The 26,197-nt window shown below is 39.7% G+C and overlaps 5 protein-coding genes across 5 annotated transcripts; 3 read left to right on the top strand and 2 right to left on the bottom strand.

The window, feature by feature from the left end:
- On the bottom strand, nt 1–22,887 carry LOC120416142 (uncharacterized). The gene is made up of 6 exons (XM_039577818.2): nt 22,632–22,887; nt 21,669–22,577; nt 18,326–18,461; nt 17,942–18,267; nt 17,714–17,875; nt 1–155 (listed from the first exon to the last, which is right to left on the bottom strand). Exons 1-5 carry the CDS (start codon nt 22,804–22,806, stop codon nt 17,721–17,723), a joined length of 1,701 nt encoding a protein of 566 aa, XP_039433752.1. The 5' UTR covers nt 22,807–22,887; the 3' UTR covers nt 1–155; nt 17,714–17,720.
- LOC120416141 (procollagen-lysine,2-oxoglutarate 5-dioxygenase) lies at nt 2,963–13,835 on the top strand. The gene is made up of 4 exons (XM_039577817.2): nt 2,963–3,297; nt 11,369–11,469; nt 11,535–13,253; nt 13,314–13,835. Exons 1-4 carry the CDS (start codon nt 3,222–3,224, stop codon nt 13,596–13,598), a joined length of 2,181 nt encoding a protein of 726 aa, XP_039433751.1. The 5' UTR covers nt 2,963–3,221; the 3' UTR covers nt 13,599–13,835.
- LOC120416143 (immunoglobulin domain-containing protein oig-4-like) lies at nt 16,153–17,345 on the bottom strand. The gene is made up of 4 exons (XM_039577819.2): nt 17,111–17,345; nt 16,719–16,790; nt 16,504–16,653; nt 16,153–16,439 (listed from the first exon to the last, which is right to left on the bottom strand). Exons 1-4 carry the CDS (start codon nt 17,219–17,221, stop codon nt 16,281–16,283), a joined length of 492 nt encoding a protein of 163 aa, XP_039433753.1. The 5' UTR covers nt 17,222–17,345; the 3' UTR covers nt 16,153–16,280.
- A 181-nt stretch (nt 22,888–23,068) lies between the features above and the next one.
- LOC120416177 (uncharacterized) lies at nt 23,069–25,017 on the top strand. The gene is made up of 4 exons (XM_039577862.2): nt 23,069–23,202; nt 23,265–23,621; nt 23,683–23,947; nt 24,003–25,017. Exons 1-4 carry the CDS (start codon nt 23,128–23,130, stop codon nt 24,857–24,859), a joined length of 1,554 nt encoding a protein of 517 aa, XP_039433796.1. The 5' UTR covers nt 23,069–23,127; the 3' UTR covers nt 24,860–25,017.
- A 140-nt stretch (nt 25,018–25,157) lies between these two features.
- Nucleotides 25,158–25,905, top strand: LOC120416178 (39S ribosomal protein L30, mitochondrial). Its single transcript, XM_039577863.2, has 2 exons — nt 25,158–25,361; nt 25,420–25,905. The coding sequence occupies exons 1-2, from the start codon at nt 25,225–25,227 to the stop codon at nt 25,844–25,846; spliced, it is 564 nt and encodes a 187-aa protein (XP_039433797.1). The 5' UTR covers nt 25,158–25,224; the 3' UTR covers nt 25,847–25,905.
- Nucleotides 25,906–26,197: the final 292 nt, after the last annotated feature.

Genomic DNA, 26,197 nt, shown 5'->3' with positions numbered 1-26,197 from the left:
AAAACCCAAATTCATTTGTTATTTCATCAGTCTCTTATCATGGAACCATACAAAACACACTTGCTAAATAAAACCACTAACCTTATCACAAGAAGATGTCGATGATGCTCCAACGCATCACATTCGAGCTGTCGTCATCCAAGATTGGGCATGACCTGCAAGAATGAAGAGAAAAGAAAATGTTGACCTCCACGTGCAATTTTACAAGAGATTAATTTTATGTAAGCAGCACCCTTTTATGATGTCCCCTTCTGCGAGAAAGGAAAAACCGGTTACGTAATGTGCGACCCTCATTATCACCTCATTAACTTGAGTGCTGCCAAAAACTTGTTTTATTGGCTCTTCTGTGGGTCAGTACAATATGCAGACATTATGTTCAACTGTTCATCAATAGTCAATCAATAGCACAGGTCCTTCGACATTAACCTTGAAAAATATCTACAACGGTCTTATGAACTTTTGAAAATTATAGTGTTTTTTGAAAGCATTAAAATACACTCGAAGAAACAGCAATATATTAGTTTATGCAACAAGTTGCAAAAAGAAGATTTTTTCAGCACGAGTAGTAAATTTACCCAAAGAAGTTCGCCGAGTTGGATAAATACGACGAGTGATGAAAAAATCAAGTTTTGCAGCGAGTTCCACACTACATTTTTTGCAATTCCGAAAAAAAACCTTTTGAACAGAATTATAGGTCATTTTGTCATTTAGTCAATAAATCGTTTGAATAAAAAAAAATGATGAAAAGTTTTACTTTTCCAAACGAGTGCTAAAAAGTTCAACCTTTCAGCATCGGTTTCGTTGCTTTTGTTTTGAAAAGTGTTTCTATTCGATTCTGTTGCACGATGGTATCGCAAAAAAAATGTTTTTGCATTACAATAAATATTATATTTAACTTGTTTTTCCGACTCAGTAGCCTGTGAATTCTGAAATAGTTTGTTCTGTCATGATTTTGCCAACCACCGTCAAATCAAGTTGATTTTTTTTTCAAGATCTGAAGAAGGATGAGTGAGTCCGAAACAGATTCTGACTGCCCTCTATATATTTCGGAAAAAATGGAAGGCGCTATATGAAGCTGCCTACAAGAAGATTCAAGATTGGCAAGCCACGAATCGAGTAAAAGGTACGGACGAAAAAATAAATGACAGAAAACGTTACGGAACGGAATTGCAAAAAAAGAAACATTCAATAAATTTTAAAATCAAATTAGGCTGAAGCCAAATATCTTGCAAAATATTATAGACCGGAGATCGGAGATTTGTACCTAGAAAGTTTTTTTTTACAGGTTACAATAAAAATCGTTAAAATAAAATATTCTATCATTCAAAATTTAATAATAATAGTCCCAAAGGATCAGGGTCACCCAAAATTCACATGAAAAATGGATGTCTGTTAAAGTGGAATATCTATTTACAAATGAACATCTTTTTGAAGGTACGATTTTCTCTAGAAATCTGTTCAAACAAATATTTTGTAAAGATCAATCTACGTATAAGGCTAGGTCAGTTGGAAAATCGTACAAAATAAAAATCTTAAAAATTTCAAAAATAAATCACAATTTTTGTATATAGGTTCCAGTAAAGGAGGCGCATGGTGTTCCGCTCATCTCCCCATGTCCGTTGCTCAACAATCGCAGCATAAACATAACTTCCATTCAACCTTGCTCGAAATGTTGCACGCAAGTCCGGCTGAAAATGGCCGACAAACTGCTGCTGAGGCTGACATGACAGAACGTATGCGTTTATTTTTCCACACTCGCCCCTTTTATATATACACTCAAAAAAATCCACATGTAGATGCTACGTGAAAAAACACGTAACCCCAGTTTTCCCCTCCATAGGTCTGATTTACGTGTCACACGTAAAAATAATGTGAAAGTGTTCTGGAAAAAAATGTTTTCACGTTGAAGTTACGTGAAAAACCTTATAGTATTTTTCCACTAGGTTTTTTCATGTAGCTTTTATGTGTTTTGAAATGTAACTTCAACGCACCTTTTTTCTCGAGTTCACCAAATTTCTACGTGATTATTTTAGTATGAAAATTGACGGCGTACGGGAAGACCTGCTGCCGGACTGTGCTCGTAAAACCTTATTGAAAATATAAATGTTGGTAAGTAATATTAAGTTTAAATTGTTTCTTTTTGCATAATTGATGTTTTTTTCAGAAACCGCTTTCTGGAAGACGCATTTCTTTTCCCTGTGGCATCTGGAATTCTGGCCGGTGCCAACATTTGCGGTATCCTGAAGGACCCCTAGAACGCGATCCCGGGTTCTTCGGTCGAAATGGTTATCATGACCGGTGCAACCATGGTGACGCCACCGGAAATGTCACGGACGTGTCCATCGCGAGTGTGTCCTGGAGAAGTCTTTGATCCGATCGTCTACACCGGGTACTTTGTGGTCAGCCTCATGCCGACCATGACAGAAGCAGCAGTTAAACGTGGTCGGTGGACAAGGCGAAGGACTCGACTAATCATAGATCTCGGGGCAATTTTTGTTGGGAAGAACAAAAAGTGTTGTGCGTTGCATCGATGAAAAAATTATTGATTGATAAATAAAATAAGTTATAACAAACTGCACTATATTTCTTTTTATTTATATTCGAAAAAAAATTAAATAACCTCCTAAAACTAAAGAAAAATCATATAACGTTTACTACAAAAAACATGTAGAAATCATAGATTGATTAATTTAGCTTTTACGTGTGAAACACGTAGAATCAACGTGAAATGATCTGGCCAAGCAAATTTCATTTCTACTAGCGTCACCTCGTAGAAGTTACGTGAAAACTCTAGTGGAAAAAAACCACATAGCTTTTCACGTAACTTCAACGTGAATATTTTTTTGAGTGATAGTTATGCTCTCTCTCGCTCCCTCCCATGCTCCTGGAGTTACTGCATAAAAATCATGGGACTTTATGCGCACCAAAAACAACAACACAACACGAAATTTGAGTCAAACGCAGATGTGTGTGGCAGTGACTGAGCTGTGCTTGCACTTTTTAATTATTTTTCCAGACTGACGATCGCTTCGTGCCGAACAGAGACGTTCTCGTGCCGACTTGGGTTAATTCAGTGAGTGAAGCCGCGGTGAACAGTTCATTGGCACTGGCTAGTAGTAGGCGGCGCGTGCAGTGAATTACTGCAAATTAGTAATAAGCCATTTCGCCTTAACTCCTTTTTTTGTGATTCAATGCGGTGGTAGTGTTAAAATTGTTTCAAAATGTGTTCCACGATAGTTTTAGCGCAATTTTTAGTATTACTTTTGGCATGTGTGAGCCATCTGTGCGTGGGTGAAGGTAAGTAATAGTATATTTAGGTTAAAGAATAAAACCAACATTTTAGCTATAAAACTCGTCATGTTCGACAATTTTACACTTCCTCTGGGTTCAAATTGAACAAGACAAATTTGATAAGAAATCTGGTCAGCGAGTCAAAAAAAAGTAGAAGTTAATGACCCAAATCGTACCGCACAATATGTAAAGCAAACATTTGGTTTAGCTGGTCCATTCTGGAAGTGTGAGAAATCACGTACGCGCTTTCTCCGGACAAGATTATTCTAAAATGCCATATGTGCTGCTCACCCATTCCCGGCATCTTCTAATATATACAAAACACACATTGATGTAATAAACATTGTATTTCACTTGCGGAAGTAACCGCGTTGTTACCATACACTTTCATCTCGTTGCGGTGGCAGCAAGTGAGATCATTTAATCAGTTTCATTACGAGCCGAGCAATACATTCACACATGTTGGTTGAGCAGTGTGTGCGATCTTTGCGTGGTTGTAAACTCATTCCAGAACGTTCAATGAGAGGACATTGTGTGCATCGCATAGGATGAACGAATCATTTTGCGGCAGTTTACATGCCCTTTTACTAAGGAATCAAATGGAAAGAATCCCAAAATAGACACCGTAACAATTGTAAAAAAAAATACACTCAATCAGCATGTTTCAAACACATGTAAGCGAACATACGATTACAACAACGGATGTGAAAACGTCTCTTCAGTTGACTTAAAACATGGAAAGTTATTGCCGCAGAATGCGTTTTCAACCCTATTCGTTAAATGATGTGATGAATATAGCAGATTGTACACTCCTACACGATTGTTGCGTGGCAGTTCTATTTTAAAGCGGTCTTTAAGGACTCCACTATTACTTAAACTTCTCTGCATTATTCATACGATATTTGCTGTTTTGTCTAGAAAGTTCATAATGAAGATTTTTTCAGCACGAGCTGTGCATTTATAAAACGAGGTTTACTTAGTTAGATAAATAGGACGAAAGATGAAAAAATCGAGGTTTGCACAGGTTTTACACCTTTTTTGCAATTTTTAATTAAAAAAAAAACAATGTGGGATGTCTATGCACGATCGCTAACTAAGCAATGAATAATCTTTATTTTTTATGTAAATACATTTATCATGCATGAATTTCTTTGTTTCAGATTATTTGAAGTCTATTTACAAGCTCAAATCTTATTTGCCTATTTTCAATTCTTGTTTTTCAATATGACCATAAAATGCAACGAAAAACGAAACTATTGGCACTACGCCCCCCGGGGCATGGCCTTCCTCTAACGTGGGATTTCTGCTCCAGCGCCTCTGACGAGACAGGAGAAACCGGGACCGACGTTTTACTTCACCATCCGATAGAAGCTCAGTGGATAAGGCGGGAATCGAACCCGCGTCTCATAGCATCATCGGGATCGGCAGCCGAAGCCGCTACCCCTGCGCCACGAGACCCCATGCAACAATTTGCTTTGAATAATAGATTAAGACAGACAAAAATTACCAATTAAGTCAAATTAACCCTCTACAACCCAAATTCGCCTCTACATCAATTGTTTTATTATATTTTTTATATAAGGCTTTCTAGTCAGAAATTTACCAACACATTCAAAGTATGTTTACATGACAGCTGGACGTTTGTTTGCATCAGGTTTCCTATCTCTTTCTAGCAAAAGTTTTTTTGTCAGGCGACTTCTAGCTGTTTTTTTTTTGTTGACTGACCGCCCGATATGTCAGCCAACATACTTCGCAGGGCTGTGACAGCTACAGCTCGATCATTGTTTGCATCAGGACACTGTGACGAGGAGTTCGTCATTTTAGAGTTAATTTATATTTTTTTCACTGGGCCTAGAAAGCATTATTAACTTCCAACATCGTACTTTGAATCGCATAAATCATTTCGGTCATTTTTGTATTTTGGTGGATTTAGTTATTTCGGATTTTTGGTTTTTAATCATTTTTGGTAATTTTGGTAGTTTGTAATTTTTGTGATTATTGTCATTTTAGTCATTTTGGTCATTTTGGTCCTTTTGGCCATTTTGGTCATTTTGGTCATTTTGGTCATTTTGGTCATTTTGGTCATTTCAGTAATTTCTGTCATTTTGGTTATTTTGGTCATTTTGTTCATTTTGGTCATTTTTTTCATTTTAGTCATTTTAGTCATTTTGGTCATTTTGGTCATTTTGGCCATTTTGGCCATTTTGGTCATTTTGATCATTTTGGTCATTTTGGTCATTTTGGTCATTTTGGTCATTTTGGTCATTTGGTCATTTTGGTCATTTTGGTCATTTGGTCATTTTGGTCATTTTGGGCATTTTAGCCATTTTGGTTATTTTAGTCATTTCGGTCATTTTGGTCATTGTGGTCATTTTGGTAGTTTTAGTCATTTTGGTCATTTTGATCATTTTTTCGTTTTGATCATTTTGATCATTTTGGTCATTTTGGTCATTTTGGTCATTTTGGTCATTTTGGTCATTTTGGTCATTTGGGTCATTCTGATCATTTTGGTCATTTTAGTCATTTTGGACATTTTAGTCATTTTGGTCATTTCGGTTATTTTAATCATTTGGTCATTTGGTCATTTTGGGCATTTTGGTTATTTCGGTCATTTTGGTCATTTTGGTCACTTTGGTCATTCTGGAAATTCTGGTCATTTTGGTCATTTTGGTCATTTTGGTCATTTGGGTAATTTTGGTAATTTTGGTAATTTTGGTGATTTTGGTAATTTTGGCAATTTTGGTAATTTTGGTCATTTTAGTCATTTTGGCCATTTCGATCATTTTAGTCATTTAAGTCATTTTGGTCATCTTGGTTATTTTGGTCATTTTGGGCATTTTAGCCATTTTGGTTATTTTAGTCATTTCGGTCACTTTGGCCATTTTGGTCATTTTGAGCATGAGCATGAGCATGAGAGATCACCCATGGTTGCCCCTCCGTTGCTGAACAGAACCGTAATATCCTTTCAGCACTACTGATTATATGCTTCGACGATCTAGTGGTGATTCCCTTATCAACAGCATGTATGAATGCGCTGAAAAGATAAAACACCATGATTGCTAAAGCTAGATCAGTTGCGAATAGGTAACAGTCATTGGCCACCAACGGCGCCCGCCATGTCAGTTTGTAGATCTCGATTTTAAGGGACGGGAATGTTAGTTAGCGCAGGTTGCTACTAGGGCAGCTGATTTACTCTGTGCTTACACCCCACAAGCGCCAGGAACCTGAAAATTTGTTAGTAGGATAGGGTATTTGGTCAGGATTCATCATAGAAGATGATGATGCGACCCAAAATCATAGTGTTTGTTGAAGGTATTATGTTTTATTCTCAAGGCAAGCAATCGGATGCTGCGGATGAGACATTTCCCGTTTATCGGCTGTTAACTTTTAATTGAAATGGTTTAATCTTAGACAGCCGGCTGTGGAAAGATAGAACCAAAATTATTTGTAATTAAATGATGAAGGATTTAACAGTCTGACTTTTTAATTGAGATGTTTTTAAGAGTTTTACATGATTCATGTTTAGTGGGGTACTGATTAACGAAGCGAACGACGAGTTACGATGTTTATCGAGCTGAAATGGTATGATAAGGTTTTGTTGTTATTGCACACCGACGACGAATGCGAAAAAACCCTGCGACCCGACCGAAAGGCATCGCAAATCAGACTGACTCAATTGTCATCGATGACAACCAGAGCCAGCCGCACCTTTACACACATACACGCACGCGAAAAAAAAACGAAAAACACACCGACGACGATCGCGAAAAAAAAAAACACGACCCGACGGAAAGGAATCGCAAATCAAACTGAGGAAATGGAGAGAAAAAAATAAATAAAAATAACATAAAAAAACCTACTCACATAAAACCAATCACCCCATGCACACAAATAGCAACACAAAAGAGACGAAAATTATCACGAAAAAACAGGACTACGCGTCCACCGAAGCACCGCACTTTTGATGGCATTATTCAATTATTATGCCCAATCACCTCATGCACACAAAGAGCGACACAAAAGAGACAAAAAAAACAGGACTGCGCGTCCCAAGAAGCACTGCACTTTTTTCGATACCTATCTAGGGATTTAAATATAGTATTAATTCGACCGCGATTCTCCAGAAATTCTCCGTCGGCGTGCCTTCCGATCAACGGTGATGTAGGAAGGGCTTCATTCATTAAAATTATTTTATATCATAAGCCTTAAAACATATCCGTCGACGTGCCTTCCGATCCTCGATAAAATGGAAAGGACTTAATCCAGCAATACGACTTGCTTGTCTAAAAAAAAAAAAAAATCGGATCGTTTCTATCGAAAACTATATAAAGAGAACAAAAATAAAATTCATCGGCCAACGAACGCGCGAACAAAAAATAAATGAAAAAAGAAGAAGAAGAAATCCAATCACCCCATGAACACAAATAGCGACACAAAAGAGACGGAAAATAACACGAAAAATCAGGACTGCGCGTCCACACAGGCACCGCACCACTGATGCCATTATTTAATTATAATGACCAATGACCCCATGCACTCGAACAGCGACATAAAAGAGACGGAAAATAACACGAAAAAACAGGACTGCGCGTCCACACAGGCACCGCACCACTGATGCCATTATTTAATTATAATGACCAATCACCCCATGCACTCGAACAGCGACATAAAAGAGACGGAAAATAACACGAAAAATCAGGACTGCGCGTCCACACAGGCACCGCACCACTGATGCCATTATTTAATTATAATGACCAATGACCCCATGCACTCGAACAGCGACATAAAAGAGACGGAAAATAACACGAAAAAACAGGACTGCGCGTCCACACAGGCACCGCACCACTGATGCCATTATTTAATTATAATGACCAATCACCCCATGCACTCGAACAGCGACATAAAAGAGACGGAAAATAACACGAAAAAACAGGACTGCGCGTCCACACAGGCACCGCACCACTCCATTTTGGTCATTGTGGTCATTTTGGTAGTTTTAGTCATTTTGGTCATTTTGATCATTTTTTCGTTTTGATCATTTTGATCATTTTGGTCATTTTGGTCATTTTGGTCATTTTGGTCATTTTGGTCATTTGGGTCATTCTGATCATTTTGGTCATTTTAGTCATTTTGGACATTTTAGTCATTTTGGTCATTTCGGTTATTTTAATCATTTGGTCATTTGGTCATTTTGGGCATTTTGGTTATTTCGGTCATTTTGGTCATTTTGGTCACTTTGGTCATTCTGGAAATTCTGGTCATTTTGGTCATTTTGGTCATTTTGGTCATTTGGGTAATTTTGGTAATTTTGGTAATTTTGGTGATTTTGGTAATTTTGGCAATTTTGGTAATTTTGGTCATTTTAGTCATTTTGGCCATTTCGATCATTTTAGTCATTTAAGTCATTTTGGTCATCTTGGTTATTTTGGTCATTTTGGGCATTTTAGCCATTTTGGTTATTTTAGTCATTTCGGTCATTTTGGTCATTGTGGTCATTTTGGTAGTTTTAGTCATTTTGGTCATTTTGATCATTTTTTCGTTTTGATCATTTTGATCATTTTGGTCATTTTGGTCATTTTGGTCATTTTGGTCATTTGGTCATTTTGGTCATTTTGGGCATTTTAGCCATTTTGGTTATTTTAGTCATTTCGGTCATTTTGGTCATTGTGGTCATTTTGGTAGTTTTAGTCATTTTGGTCATTTTGATCATTTTTTCGTTTTGATCATTTTGATCATTTTGGTCATTTTGGTCATTTTGGTCATTTTGGTCATTTTGGTCATTTGGGTCATTCTGATCATTTTGGTCATTTTAGTCATTTTGGACATTTTAGTCATTTTGGTCATTTCGGTTATTTTAATCATTTGGTCATTTGGTCATTTTGGGCATTTTGGTTATTTCGGTCATTTTGGTCATTTTGGTCACTTTGGTCATTCTGGAAATTCTGGTCATTTTGGTCATTTTGGTCATTTTGGTCATTTGGGTAATTTTGGTAATTTTGGTAATTTTGGTGATTTTGGTAATTTTGGCAATTTTGGTAATTTTGGTCATTTTAGTCATTTTGGCCATTTCGATCATTTTAGTCATTTAAGTCATTTTGGTCATCTTGGTCATTTTGGTCATTTTGGGCATTTTAGCCATTTTGGTTATTTTAGTCATTTCGGTCATTTTGGTCATTGTGGTCATTTTGGTAGTTTTAGTCATTTTGGTCATTTTGATCATTTTTTCGTTTTGATCATTTTGATCATTTTGGTCATTTTGGTCATTTTGGTCATTTTGGTCATTTTGGTCATTTGGGTCATTCTGATCATTTTGGTCATTTTAGTCATTTTGGACATTTTAGTCATTTTGGTCATTTCGGTTATTTTAATCATTTGGTCATTTGGTCATTTTGGGCATTTTGGTTATTTCGGTCATTTTGGTCATTTTGGTCACTTTGGTCATTCTGGAAATTCTGGTCATTTTGGTCATTTTGGTCATTTTGGTCATTTGGGTAATTTTGGTAATTATCGTAATTTTGGTGATTTTGGTAATTTTGGCAATTTTGGTAATTTTGGTCATTTTAGTCATTTTGGCCATTTCGATCATTTTAGTCATTTAAGTCATTTTGGTCATCTTGGTTATTTTGGTCATTTTGGCCATTTTGGTCGTTTTGGTCATTTTGGTCATTTTGATCATTTTGGTCATTTTGGGTTATTTTGGTCATTTTAGTCATTTTGGTCATTTTGGTCATTCTGGTAATTTTGATCATTTTAGTCATTTGGTCATTTTGGTCATTTTCGACATTTTGATCATTTTGGTCATTTTGGTTATTTTAGCCATTTTGGTCATTTTGGTCAGTTTGGGTTTTCTAGCCATTTTGGTCATTTTGGTTATTTTGGTCATTTTGATCATTTTTGTCATTTTGGTCATTTTGGTTATTTTGGTCATTTTGGTCATTCTGGAAATTCTGGTCATTTTGATCATTTTGGCTATTTTGGTAATTTTGGTAATTTTGGTTATTTTAGCCATTTTGGTCATTTTGGTTATTTTGGTCATTTTGGTCATTTTGGTCATTTTGATCATTTTGGTCATTTTGGCCATTTTGGTTATTTTAGCCATTTTGGTTATTTTAGCCATTTTGGTTATTTTAGCCATTTTGGTCATATTGGGGTTTTTAGCCATTTTGGTCAATTTGGTTATTTTGGTCATTTTGGTCATTCTGGAAATTCTGGTCATTTTGATCATTTTGGTCATTTTGGCTATTTTGGTCATTTTGGTCATTTTGGTTATTTTAGCCATTTTGGTTATTTTAGCCATTTTGGTCATTTTGGTTATTTTGGTCATTTTGGTCATTTTGGTCATTTTGGTCATTTTGATCATTTTGGCCATTTTGGCCATTTTGGTCATTTTCGGTTTGTTAGCCATTTTAGTCATTTTGGTCATTTTTTTTTATTTTAGCCATTTAGGTCATTTTTGTCATTTTGATAATTTTTGTCATTTTGGCCATTTTGGTCATATTGGCCGTTTTGGCCATTTTGGTCATTTTGGTCATTTCTGTTATTTTGGTCATTTGGTCATTTTGGACATTTTAGCCATTTTGGTCATTTTGGTCATTTTGGTGATTTTGGTAATTTTGGTAATTTTGGTAATTTTAGTCATTTTGGTCATTTTAGTCATTTTAATCATTTTGGTCATTTTAGTCATTTTGGTCATTTCGGGCATTTTAGCCATTTTGGTCATTTTGAATTTTTGAGTGAATTTTCAATGTACAGTACCGCGAACACATTTTTTTCACTTATTTTTTTTTCGTCGAGTCTCACATAGTTTGGAAACTAATGTTTTCAATTCAACAATTTTCTAATTTTTTTCGAATCTAGCCAAAGTCCAGGAAATTTTTTTTTATATATTTACATCGGCTTAATTATGTGTTGATACAATAAACAGAATCATTCCTTAATCAATTAAACACAATCAAAAATATTCCAAAAACCTTTTTCTACACCCAGACACTCATTCTTCGATATTACATTTACAATTATTAACATTAAAAAGTTCAAAAACTTATTTCTTGGAATGTCTCTAATTTTCTTGCTTCAGAAAAACTCCCAGGGAAGGCACCCCTCGTGTTCACGGTAGCGAGTAATGAGACCGAAGCATATCTGCGTTACATTCGATCTGCCAAACGTTACGGAATTGAGGTAAATTTTGCTCTCTAAAATTAAATTATGTAAATCAGATAAAAAATACTTTGCGCCTCCACCAGGTGACCACCCTCGGACTCGGAAAGCCATGGCAGGGTGGTGACATGAAGAAACTCGGCGGCGGCTACAAAATCAATCTGCTGCGGAGCGCGTTGAAACCATACAAGTCGGACGACGACCGGATCGTACTTTTCACCGATAGCTACGACGTACTTTTCCTTGCTTCGCTGGAGAAAATTGTGGAAAAGTTTGAAACATTTGAAGCGTCGATTCTGTTCGGTTCGGAGGGTTTTTGTTGGCCAGATCCGGAGTTGAAGAACAAGTACCCGGTGCTGGAGGGCCGGGGGACGAGGTTTTTGAACTCTGGACTGTTTATGGGATACGCATCGAAGGTGTATCAGATGCTGAAGAATCCGGTTAAGGATACGGACGATGATCAGCTGTACTACACGAAGATTTACATCGATCAGCATTTGAGGGAGGAGCTTAACATGAAACTGGACCATACTGCGGCCTTGTTCCAGAACATGAATGGAGTTGAGGAGCAGATCACTCTTGCGCTTGACCCAGACAGTAAGGAAGCATTTTTGAAAAACACTGAATACTCAACGAATCCTCTGGTCGTGCACGGAAACGGTCCGAGTAAGATAACGCTGAATGGATATGCCAACTATCTGGCGGGAGCCTTTGTCGATGGAGAATGCCAAACGGTTAAGGAGAATTTGATCGAGTTGGACGAAGAGAACCTTCCGACGGTGATGGTGGCGCTGTTTGTTGAGAAAGCGACTCCTTTTATCGAAGAGTGGTTCGAGACTGTCGCCAAGTTGAACTATCCGAAGCAGAAGATGGATGTTTTCATTCACAACAATGTCGATCACCACAAACCAACTATCGATCAGTTTATAAAGCAATACACGAAGGAATACCGTTCATTCCGTATGGTGGACTACAGCGAAGATTTTGAGGAGCTTGCGGGTAGATCGTTGGCCGTCAATCAATGCCTTAAGAAGAAGTGCGACTACTTGTTCGTTGTCGATGCGGATGGTCACATTGACGATCCGGACACGCTGCGTCGGTTGATCACGCTGAACAGGGACATCATTTCGCCGGTGCTGACCCGTCCGGAGAAGGTTTGGAGCAATTTCTGGGGCGCTCTCAGCAGCCAAGGCTTTTACGCACGATCGAGTGACTACATGGACATTGTCGGGAGGAAAGTTTTGGGATTGTGGAACGTTCCGTTCATATCCACGGTTTACCTTGTGAAGAGCTCGGTCCTGCCAGAGTTCAGTTACGAGCTCACCAACACCGATCCCGATATGGCGCTATGTTGGCACATGCGTGCCAAGGGAATCTTCATGCACGTGGTCAATACGGAGCAGTTTGGACATCTCATCGACAGTGACTATTACGACGCCAACCGAACTCACCCGGATTTCTACCAACTGTTCAACAACAAGTACGACTGGGAGCGAAAGTACATCTCCGCTGACTACCATAAACAGCTGGAAAAGGACTTTGTTCCGGTGCAGCCGTGTCCGGACGTTTACTGGTTTTCGATTGGCACGGAAAAGTTCTGCGACCATCTGCGTGAAATCGTGGAAGCCTTTGGCAAATGGTCCGACGGCACCCACAGCGATAAACGTCTTCAGGGAGGTTACGAGGCGGTCCCAACGCGAGATATCCACATGAACCAAGTCGGACTCGAACAGGTCTGGCTCAAGTTCCTCCAGCTGTATGTAAAACCCCTGCAGGAGAAGGTCTTTATCGGATACTTCCATGATGTGAGTTAAATTTCATTTATATTCTCAAATCACCCGCCCTAATCCAAACCCCCTTTTCAGCCGCCACGTTCCCTGATGAATTTTGTGGTGCGCTATCGGCCGGATGAGCAACCCTCTCTCCGACCTCACCACGACTCGTCCACGTACACCATCAACGTTGCACTCAACACTGCCGGAGTCGACTACGAAGGCGGAGGTTGTAAATTCCTCCGCTACAACTGCTCCGTGACGGACACGAAAAAGGGCTGGATGCTGATGCACCCGGGACGACTGACGCACTTCCATGAAGGGCTACTCACCACCAAAGGCACGCGCTACATTATGATTTCGTTCGTGGATCCGTAAACCACGTGCGGTTGTACGATTTCCCAAAATCAACCAGAGAGTCATTTTCTTTGAACTTTTTATAATCAACACATAGAGAATCTCGCTTAATTTAGAGACTTTTTTAAAATATTTTAAATGTGCCATTAATTGTGTGTTAAACAGCACAACCCGTCTTGCTTGATTGATTTTGAGTGTAGAAAGTGACGAACAAACTGTGAATTTTTCAGCAACAAGTGAATACATGTCATGACAATAGTCTGTTTCTTTTAAAGTTTTGAAAGAAATTCCAAGAAAAAAATCAAACTGAATGCATTTTTATAGCCACCCGTCTCAATGCAAAGAGTAAGTATTCTATTGTTAAACGATATTGGAGGTGATTTATCGCTACCGAGAATGCACCTTTTGTGAGTGGGATGCTGTTTGCATTCAAAACTGGGCCACAAAGCAAGAATAGAATGTTTGAAATATAACACCCATGGAAATGTGTTGGCTCGTACTTCTGCCACGTGATGCATCTTTTGAGGTGTGGGAATTTTGGTCAACATGAAAAAAAAATCGCCAAATTAATAAAGAAAGACAAAAAAAATGTTATCCATAATTAATTTAAATACAAAAAAAAACAAATATTAATAAGAGACGAACAATCTTACCAAATAAAAACATGAAATCTTACATATTTTGTTGTATTTTGGTGGAAATGGAAGCGGCCGGCAATGGATGGCTTTCATAGTGCTACCAGTCCTGTTCTGAATAGAAGGGATGGAGGAAATAATCAATTTCTAAGCAGGCGGGGCTGGACAATTATCAATCACACATACATGACGAAATCCAGTCTGCAACCCGCTATGATCACCATCTTCATGCGAATGCGAAAATGTTATCATAGGCTCATACGCCATATTTGTATATATGGAGTCCGTTGCACTCGAGAATGACATTTGGAAAGGGCATAAGTTATTTAAATATGTATGTATTTCGTGATTTCTTTATTACTGTTTCTCGAAGCAGTTGCATCGTATTAGAAAGTGATCAGTAACAAACTAGTAGGAAATTTTGCGAGCATTCCGAAACAAAAAAAAATACTCCACTGTTATGTGATTTTTTAATTTTTAGGCTTAATTTTAATTTTAAAAGTGAACCCACGATTTTTTTCTGTTTGCCTCTCCCAAATATATAAAAATCATGAGTTTATATAAGTATCCCCATATTGTCTTAAGATCAATTCTTATGAAGATGCAGCGGTTTTAAAAACAAACTTGTTGAAAAAACAATGGTTTTGAAATTTTTTTATGGTTTGCCATTTCGTGATTTTTTCATCTCATATATTTAATTTGTCCAATTTCCCATGAATTTTACCTTTGAAAGCATTTTAATTCAACTAGTTTTATTATTGATGTTAACTAATTCACTTTCCAGGTTACTACACTGAAAAAACACCCTGTTTTCAGTTTTATGAGTAACTTAATTAAGGTTTATCTGTTAGCACAAACTTCAAATGGAAATTTTGTTGAAGGATAACCTAGACTGAAAAATCAATGGGAGTTCCTCAGACCCGTATTTTTTACTTTTGTTTGGCGATTAGGGTGGTCTTATCCGAGATAGGTTATTGGATTTATAGCCATTTTCACAAAACCACATTTTTCAAAAAGTCATATCTTTGGAACGGCTGAACCAATTTTAACTCGAAATGAAAAATGATTAGTTAAGCTTTTAATGAATAGTACTAAGATATTTATAAACACAGCTGAATACAGTTACAGATCAAATGAAAACTTTTAATTGCTGATTTGAACGTATTCGAACCTCGACAGCTCACAGCTGAAAATGTTTTTTCTATGATTTGTCAGAATGTTTACGTAACATATCCAAACATGGAGAATATCCGTGAATCGAATTCGGAGATAGCTTTTAATTTGAAAATAAATAAATAAAAGATAACCGGATATGGTACATTCGTCGAGTATAAAGCACCATGCGTCTCCAGCAAAATAAACTCATTTCGATGGAGATGCATGGTGTGTTACTATGGAGCTCTTCGATCTTAAGGTGAAGCCGTTGATCATTTTCGATGAAAATTGATCATCACTAAAAAATAAAATCTGTATTAAATTCAATTTGACGAATTGAAAATTTATGTAATTTTGTGGTACAATCATTGACGTCCTAGTTGGCAATCATTGATTGATTACGATTTCCAAAAAAAAATTCTATCTTTGAACAAAAAATCTTGGCAATGATGGAAGTCTTCACGTTAAGGTTATCCAGCCATTAATCAATGGAAAATCGAACCACGAAAAAAACGTTGTCTTATATTCTGATTGCTAAACTAAGCCCATAACTACCTTAAAAACACTAAAAATTTCAAAAATTCAAGATGACGGCCATTTTGGTTCATGATTCGATTTAACGAAGTCCCATACAAACCATAGAATAATCAAATCTTCCGACAATCGAGGCTTCGGATAATTGAACCTGGACTGTATTGGATATTTTACTGCAATGGAAACGCGTGGTGGTTATTATGTGTATACGTATCTAATACTGAAACAAAAAAAGATGTTTTTTAGTTTAAATGTATATTATCATCTGTAATATGAGCAGTCAATGATTCCAAATTTATTCAATTTAATAGCATTTTCATCCAAAACAAACCGTCGATTCTCTCCTTATATTAGCCCGTAATCCACCTTCATTCCACCTCTAGTCGAACGCAATCGAGAAATCAGTTTTGAAACTCCTCCGATCGATCGAGTACATGTTGTCGGCGGTACACTCGTAAACGCCCGCGTCCATCTGCGTCGCGGGATCGATCTCAATTTTGGACTTGACCTTATCCTTTCCGATATACCACTCGTGCACCTAGAAAAGTGCAAGATTTGATTAGGAAACCCCCTCATTTGAACCCGTTACGGATGGTGCAGACATGTAGATATAGGTGGCTGAAGATTTCCACCCCGTCCTTGAACCACGTTATCGTTGGCCGTGGCGTTCCACGTGCCACGCAAAGAAATGCAATCTTGTGGCCCAGAACGTATTCATAGTCGAAATGTGAGGCCAGCGTAATTTTTGCTCCCTGAAATTGAAACGCATGCGAGCTTTAGCATAACAGAATTGTTCGGTCGATCTTGGGTAGATTACGTTATTGTTGTTGTAATACTGGTCCGACTCCGGATCTCGGTACTTTCCCGTGATGGGGAGCCCGATTTGCATCTGAAAATAGACAGAAGAGAAAGAGGGCGGCCATTCAGTCAAGATGGTCAAACTAGAACACGACGTGTTCACGCTAGCTTACAAAACCTAAACAGGTCAGATCGGGCTGGACAAAACAATCAACTCTCTCTCTTTGGTGGGATATTGTTGGTAATTTTCCACTTAGAGTTAACTGGCGTATCACCTTCTGCATCGTTTTAAGACCATTTTCTGTGTTGGGACGCCGCGGTTTGATCCCATTTCTCAGACTTGGTTCCGATTTCATTACTTTGCTCACGTTGTTCAAACACTCTCACACACGGTGATTGATGGGCACTTACCCTTGACTTGGTGCGTCCTCGAGCACGGCCACGTCGGGCCATCGAATCTCCCACTAGAACCAGCAGGATCAACAAACACACCGTCGTCGTGGATCGCAGATTCAGCTTCATTTCACTGCACTAAACAATATTGTTTTATGATTTACAACTTCTGGGAAGTCCTTGTCAATTTTAATCCAATGGCGTTTCAATTTCACAACGTAACTCCGAACTTGACTCAATAACAACCATTAACGCCCAGTGCCTCGAGACGACTGATCCGGCCGGGGGTATCACATTCTTCGAGTGAGCACCTCCCTCTCAGGACGACCGATATTGCGAAAAAAAAGAAAGAGACCCCTCTCGGGGATCACAAATTGAATCTGAGCGCTCATTCCATTATCCAATTGGCGGTAATCGGCGCGTATGTGCGCAAATGTGCGCGTGTACAGCGGCATCTGGCCGGATCCAAAGTTCCCTTCCCCCGCGGGAGATATGTTGAGGAGAGCGGGACATTCTTTTTGCGTCCCAGACGGAAACATTTCAGAAACTTTTTGTTTCGAGTGCTTTTCAAGTGCGACTAGACAGCGTATTTTTTTCATTCTTTCTATCTGTAAAACTTACGCGATAACTATTTGCTGGATTCGACGGCATTGATCACGGGCAGACCGCGACAGACCATCGCACATGTGATGCGCTTCGGCAGCCACTTGTGCCAGCGAAACTGCGCCATCAGCTTCAGCAAGTTTCCGTCAAACGAGTCCTGTGGCAGCAGCGAACCAAATACTGAAAAGTGAAATATAAACAATGAATGATCTTTGTCTTACTCGCTTCCCCCAAACAGTCACTTACTCAATTTGCCATTTTTAAACGCGTTCGGGTCCAGCTCGAGCACGTTGTGGTTCTGCAGTTTGGGATTTTCCGTTGGAATCCAGGCGCCGACCAGCAGAATTGAGTAGTAGTCGGTGTAGAAATCGGTCAGCACCCACAGCGCGCCGACCACGGTGGGGCACTTTGCCGTGTTGTAGTACAGATGGCTGCCGTTCATCTCGCTGAACAGCCCGTTGGCGGCCAGCCGCACCGAGTCGCACCCAAACAGGAACACCAAGCTCTTGATGTCGTGCCGCAGGATGGTTTCGCCGTCGATGAACTGTAGGCCGCTGCCGTGGCCGTTGTAACTGGAGGTAGAATGAATTGAATTACGAATTTCTAAAATTTTGAACAATTCCAATTTACATCATAACATCGGCCTCGTGGAGAATACTGCTAAACTGAGCGTTGGTCGGCGGTTGATCCACGATTAGCTTAAAGTGTGGATACCACTCCTTGTAGAAGGTTTGCAACCGTGCACTCATCTTCGTTAGGCTTTTGTCTGCAAAATTTCAACATTGTTAGAATATCACGCTGGTGATTTAATTGCACTAGATCAAATTGTTTCAATCACAATTTCTCGACTCACGATTGAGATTTCTTGATCGAAATATTAAAATTTAAAAATTATGAAATAAAAAAAAAAATAAATTATTAAAAAGATAACTTTAAAAATTTCCAATATTTATAAATAAAGAAATTAAAAATTCCAGGAATTCAAAAATAAGGATTTCTAGCTCAAAAATTACTAACACTCATGTATCTGATCGACATTTGCTTGTTTTCCACACAGCATTGTGCCACAAACAAACTCGTTTTTCTGGAAATTAATTCGGCTAATTTTCCATTTTACAATTTTTTAAATAAAAAAATAAATACCAAAATTACATAATTTCTAAATAATCAAAATAAATCAGATTTTTTTTAATAAGTAACAGTTTTTTTATTTCCATATTACTAAATTTTTAAAGTTTATTTTTTAAATAGCTTGTTATTTTTTTATTAGACCGGTACAAATATTTTTAAAAGTTTTGATGTCCTAAATTGGCTTCCTAACATTTACTTTAACCTTAGAAGGTTTTAAAATAGTTGAAATTTCTTGATATTTGTCATTGTTTATAATTCTTCAAAATTCTTTTTGTTTCAGAAAAATAATATTCAAAAATTCAAATATTTAAACATTTCAAATACAAAAATTGTTAAAATCAGAAATTTTCAAAAAAAATATTTAAGGTTCAAAAATTTTAAATTTAAGAAAATTATAAATCCAAATTTTTTAAACTCTGAAAATCAAAAAATTCGAAATAAAATTTATTAGTTTTTAAATATAAAAGTTTAATATTAAATGAAATTAAATTTTCATACAGTCGACTCTCTGGTTGTCAATATCCAAGGGACCGTCGAGGAAGAGAATCATCAGTTTACAGAACGATGCAAAATGAAGACTCGATTGAAAATATGTTTTTCTTGGTACCCAGCTATGGGAGAGAATCATGGCAACGTCCAACAAACAAAAACAAACAAATGTCAAACACCCGTTCAAAGCTTCGTTTTGCAAAGAAAAATGTCTATGCAAGCCATGAGATAGTGACAATATTGACAACCGGAAGAGATTTTTAAAGCAAACAGAATCCAAGGGACCGTCGAGGAAGAGATCCTTCAAGCAAGGGAAAATATCGAGGAATAAAGCCAATCGAAGTATGCAGTTTGAAGGGACTGAAGAATTCATCGATAGATGGAGCAATATTGATATTAAGAACATCGACAGCCAGAGAGTCGACTGTAATTCCAAAATTTTAGATACAAAAAATAATAATTTAAAAATTCGCAATTCGCAATTTTCAGTGTAAGAACGGGCCTTGACCGATCTTATGCACTAGGTTCCCGACGAACACGCACTGCCCTTACACCTACATCTCACCCTTGCTCTGAGTCAGTACGAGCAGCACGCTAGAACACGCTTTGAGTGTTCGTGCCAGGCATGCACACCTTCTTTTCCGGTTACGCATTTTAACTCGGCCGGGGGTGGTACATTACGTAGGGTTTGATGTAAGTATAAGCGCCTAACCATTTAAAGTGTGCCTATCAACTTTCATTAAAGCAAAAACTATTTTAGTTTTATTTTGAATTCAAAAACTAATTGTTATTTACTGTGTTTTGTTTTCTCCTGAAATCTTCCCTATTGTTGAGTCGTGTTTATCTGTTGCTTTTTCTTTTGTCGCGGTGTTTTGTTACAATTTTTGGTCCTAAGCATTTTATAAAAGTTTTTCAAAAGTACAATAGTAATATTTGTGTTAATTCTTTGATCATTCCAAAAATTAAGTAAGGGCTCGAACCTCATTTGTTTGAAGAAAAGGGTGAAGATTGAAAACATTGGACAGTGAAAGAAATATACTATGTAAAGAATCAATAGTGAAAGAAAGATAGTAATTTATGAAGCAGATAAAGAAATTAACAACAGTTAATAAATAGAGGTAACAAACAAGGTTGGATAGTATTGAGGGCAATTCACAGGGAAGATGAGAAATTATTCAAATAGATAAATAAAGAAAAGGCACATGATAAACAAAATTGATATCGTTGCCAAATTAAGGGAAAGCAGACAGTTTGTTACAGCAGCATCAATTGGTAAAATAGAGTGGAAAAGCGTTGAGAAATAAGAGAATCAAATGAGTAAAATCGAAATCAAATGGAGGATAGTAAACAGAAGCCGCGTTAGAAAATCAGTGAAACAAAATAAACAGAAAATAGGTGGTAGCTGCAATGAAAAGAAGAGAAACCCCGTTCTGCGATGCTCAGGTACATCCACAGCAGTTGACTCAACATACTGCGAATCAAAACAATACCGTCTACAATCACAAATTACTTCCCTGTCCCACATTGGCGCGCCCCTTTCTTTTAGCCGTCTCGATTCTGACCCACGGCGGTCAAAGGTTTACGAGCCGTTTCCACAGGCCACCAGCTAGGTCATCATGAAAACCAAGCCAACGTGGAGGTAAGAAAATAGGACACTTGCAAGGAACCAGAGCTATACTGTCTTGATCAAGACTGATCTAACAGGACTACGGACGTAGTCAGTGACGCTCCTTCCAGGATGTTCCTCGCCTGAGCGTCAACTGAAGAGGTATCATCAGCATCATTCGCACTTGGCCTGCAAAAAAAAAAAAAATAATAATTTTTATATTTTTAATTTTTATATTTTTTAAATTATTATTTTTTTTTTGATTTTTTTTTTTATTCTGTAATTCTGTATTTTCGAAAAAAAAATAGAACTCTGGCGCACGCCTAATCTAACCCCACCGTCCCGAATCGCTTTTTTTGATTTTTTTTTATTTAAAAAAAACTGAAAATTCTTGGATTTTTGCAGACAAATTTGTTTGTGATTTTGTAAATAAATATTTTGAATTATGTCTCATCTTTTTTAAACTTTTAAAATCTAGATCTAGATATTCTAGATATCTAGATTTTCCAGATATTTAGATATTCTAGAATATTATGCTTTTGGAATTCAGTTTTTTTTTTAATTTTTGATGAATTAGAAATTGCTATTACAAATTTCTCGATCTACGGTCGAAATTTCTTGATAGTAATGTTTCGATCGTAATTTGTCGATGGCAGATCGATATCTTACGAGTGAGTCGAGAAATGACTACCGAAATATTACGATCGAGTGCAATAATCACCACGAGAATTAATAAATCGCACAAACCTGGGTTGATTATGTTGTGGCAGTTTGTGACCGATATGTGCAGATATCCGTTCCGAATGTTCGCTTTGTGCGCCTGGAAGAGGCTGTGCAGCATTTGAAAGGACGCAACGCGCGTAAATTCCTGCGACAGGTTCATCATTTCCCACGGATATCCGTCGAGCAGCTCGTCAATTATCATCAGGCACGGAAAACATTTGAAGCGTGGCAAGGCCTCAAACTTGGCGTCCTTCAGCTTGACCAGAAATGTATAAAGCTCGCGAATCTGCTCGGCATTTTCTTCAATTTCGCAGCAAAACCGATAGATACTGGCATGGTCCACCATATCCAATCGGCGCGCAATCAGCGAGATAAGAACCTGGTCACGTTTGCTGCGTTTGTTGGTGATGCAAAAATCTTCCACACGGTTGAACACCTCCGCCTCCAGCTGCTGATCGTCTGAATCACAGAATTTTCCGCAAAACAGCACGATCCACGGCCCGAGCCAGCTTTTGATACCGCTAATCACCCGTCCAATCAACGTTTCCATCTCCTCCTGCCGCATGGAGCTCGTGTTTATCTCGTCCGTTAGAAGACTTTTGATCTTGACCGCGATTGACGATGCCAGAGCGAAGAACTCTGGATCCTCGGGCGGTTCCAGCCGGATCAAAAGCGGAACTCCCGCAACGAGTTCCGAGTTTGGAAAGCTGAACAGCACCAGATCGACGGTAGTGCGTTCCCCAAGCAGCTGGCTGTGCGTTAGCTGGTTCCATCGCGGTGTGAAGGCCTTGCTCAGCTGAATTACGGTCCAGTTTTCCGGCAGATCCGCGCACTGTCGTCGAATATCCTTAAATCCCTTCGTTGGCTCAAACTGATCCGATTCTTTGGATACGTTTCCGTTCAGGTCTTCCAACAGTGTTGTAACAAGATTATCTGGAACAAGTATGTTAAAATTCGATGTAAATCAAAAAATTAACAAACTCTCACCACTTCCGCTAAACCGGCGACAATCCGCATCAAACTTGGCGTGAAATCCAGCGCAGAGCGACGTCGTGGTGTAGAAAATTGCGTCCGACTCCCGGCCCTCCAGCATCGCTTTGGCCGCTTCTCGTTGAAGCGCAATTCGCGTTAGGGCCGTGTTGTGCCTTGGAATCGGGGACATCTCGGTGAAAATCTCTAATAAAATTGCGCAAACAACTCCGAGCAACGGTTCTTTCGCGGGTCTTCTTGTTTTGAAATTTGCTTTGACAGGTTGGTTGTATACCGCGAGGCAGTGCTGCCAGACGGGTGAATCGTTTGTGCCAAGACAAAATCCAAAAAGGTTGAGAGATTTTGCCTGAATCTTCATTCCGACCACGTTGCGTAATATCTGTACGCTACCGCACAGGACGGTCAATCGATTTGTTTACAATAATTATTAAACACACGCAAAGTGGTCCGGTTTGAGCACGCGTTTTACGGATTTTATCCGTGGTCTGATAAAATGGCCAACCAAGAGCAGGACAATCAAATTAGGATCACGCATTACATTAATCCGCACAACTTTTGGTTCAAACAGGTGTGTATATTCGCTGGTTCCATTAAATCAAATTTCAACCGGCTTTTCGCCCCCCCGTTCAGGAATCGGCCTATCTGTTCAACGGCGAGGAACAAAACTTCCAGGAAGCGTTGAACAAGTTCTGCGATGAAACGTACGGCCGGGGCAACATCGGCAGTGCGATTTACACCCCGAAGAAGGTGGGCGAAACGGTGGCCGTGTATTACTTCCAGCTGGCGAGGTGGATTCGTGCACACGTCGATGCCATATTTCCGGATTTGAGCGGCCAGGTGCAGTGCAATTTGTGGGCGCTCGACGAGGGCGTTCCGGTGAAAACCAGCGTTCGGTACATCAAACCACTGCCGGAACGGTTTGGGTTGGGAGGGGCGCCGACCACGGTCATGAGGGGTGGATTGAGGGGAGTTTTGCCGGCTGAGTGTGTAAGTTTCGTGGGTTTGGGGTGCGTCTGGGTAGATCTGACTAATTTTGTGCTGATTTCAGAGCTATGACTACCTTCAAGGATGCAACGTGACCAAAATAGTGTCCGATTGGAGCCCGGGCGTGGTGCGGGTGTTTGAGGGATGCATCGAGGAAGCGGTTTCGATTAGCTTCTTGGCAGATCATTACGAGGTAACCGGCATCGACATGTACTTTGGTGAGATGAAGATCACGTCTCACCAGAACGTGACGAACAATGCAACGGATCTGCTGAAAAAGGCCGGCGGCAAGATGGTGATGCTGGTCGAACAGCAGGAGTTTTACGATCGTAAGATGACATCATTTTTCTCAAAAACAGAATCGTAACAACCTTTCCCTCGCAGGCCTTCCAAACCTTCGTACGCTGGACATGCAGCGCTTCGAAGATAACGAGCGCGTCGAGAACATGAAGTTCCACTCGAATACCTTCCGGCCGGAATATTCGGCACGGTGCAAGCCCCGCCACGCGACCCGCGTGTGTTCCTACGAAAACCAAGCCATCGAGCAGGCTCGCGAGAAGGTTCTCGACTGGGACGAACGCAACAAGCGGAACGCAAGCGTGGTGGACTTTGCACCAATGGCCCAGAAGGCAACAACCGCTGCGAGCAGTGCCGCCGAGAAGCGAAACCGACCGACAACGCGCGTCTACTCGCAGCTGGTCAACGAGTCCATCTCGGACGACGACGAAGACCCACCGCCGCAGGTCGAAATCAAACTGCCAGCATTCCAACCAAAGGTACCTCCCAAAGAGAAGCCCGCTGTCCCCAGTCCGTACCAGCGGCCAGATACTCGCGTGTACGACGTGGACGTGGCCGATGTTCAAGTCGCGCTCAACGCGATCAAATTGCGCCGCCAAGCTTCGGCTAATCTCGCTCGCAATGAGTCGTCTACGAATGGCAAACAAGCCGCAGGAGGGGGAACGCCGTTGAATCTAATACCCGCTGGCTACAGCATGGGGAACGTGCACTTTGATGGCTCAACTCTGGGTGCATCGGAGGTCGGAACGAACAAGCGAGATTCAACGGCAAGCTTGTTCAACAGGCACGGAAAACCACCACGAAAGGACCACAGTGAGTCCCGGCTAAGGAAGTCACGCTACGAGTATCGCAAAGACGACGGAGATTCGTCGTCTGAGGAGGAAGTTGTGCGAAAGTTGACCATTACGCCGTTCAATCCCGATGAGGATAACGAACAGTGGTGAAAGCGTTCGACGTCGGATCGCTATTTGTTACCTTCGATATTACTTTATTTTGTTACACGGTTACCATTGCCTATCCTGAATTTTGGCAATCAGATAATTATTTAATACTTAGTATGAACTACTTCCTCAAAGGAACAATAAAATTGACCTCAACTGAATTAATATGGTTCTGAAATTTTTTATTTGATTCGAATCGCCCTAATGCAGTAAGATCTCTGCGTGAATGTAGAAAAAGTCTGCAATGTTAACAAGAGAGTTGCGTAATATGTGAACAACCCGAATTTTGACAGCTCACCCAAAACAACTCAACTCGTGTGTTTGTTGTCGCAGGACCGAATTTTCATTTTAGTAAAATTGCAATTAAAATGTTTAAAACTGTTTTAACTGCATTTACTGGCGCGTGCAGGCAACCTGCCTTAGTCCGAAATTATGGAAAGCACAACAAAAAGTTCCTGTACAAGGACGGCGTAAAGATAAACAACATTTACTTCTACCCAAACAGGTAAGCTCGGTACCGACCAATGTTGGCTTACATAATTGAACTTGATTCCTGTTTGCAGTGAATGTAGCTCTCACCAGCTGCCGGAAGCCGGGGAACCGTCCAAACTGTTCAGGGTTCGCCGCATCAAGCCGGTCAAAGGATGTCCCCACTGGGAGAAGCGTATCCTGCGAGATCTCGGCCTATACGAGGTAAACGCCGTGGCCGTGGTGAAGAACATCCCCGAGAACAACGCCCGCCTGTGGAAGGTAAAGCATCTGGTTGAGGTGCTGCCCATCACGTTTCCGCACGGGGAACCAACGGCGGCGGACATTGATTACACGTTCCTCAAGGAGGACGGCAGCTGCGTCGTGGTGAAGGAGCTGGACACGCGCACCGTCCGGGACAAGCGCCTGGAGGCGGCGGTTCAGTTTACGCAAACCGAGGAGCGCATGGACGGCGAGACGCTGCGGAAGGACTCGCGACTCAAGTGGCTGAATCCGTGGTGAATGGCGTTGGGGTTGAGTGTAGAGATTTGAGGAACGAGTAAATAAAAAATTAAATCCAATTTAATGACTTCTCAGTTCAGAGAATTCGAAACAGTGGAATTACATGAAACAGTACGTAGCGTTTGTCCTTTAGATGGTACACCTTCACCCTACTCACCGGTAAGAATCGTTCATCTTGGTAATATCTTCGATCTAACCAGAACAGTCGTTTGTGGCATATTCAACCGTTTGCACTTCCAGCACTGCTTCAGCTCCAGTTTCCGCCGATTCTGCTTTGCCGTCTGGGCCAAACTGAAAAGAGTCTTATAATCTTGAGTCGTTTCAACCAGAGTATTCAAAATGATTAGTTTT

This window comes from Culex pipiens, chromosome 3 (assembly GCF_016801865.2).
Source record: "Culex pipiens pallens isolate TS chromosome 3, TS_CPP_V2, whole genome shotgun sequence".
NCBI classification, from domain to species: domain Eukaryota; kingdom Metazoa; phylum Arthropoda; class Insecta; order Diptera; family Culicidae; genus Culex; species Culex pipiens.
The sequence above is the reverse complement of the archived record's forward strand: the minus strand, read 5'-3'. Positions and strand labels throughout refer to the sequence as shown.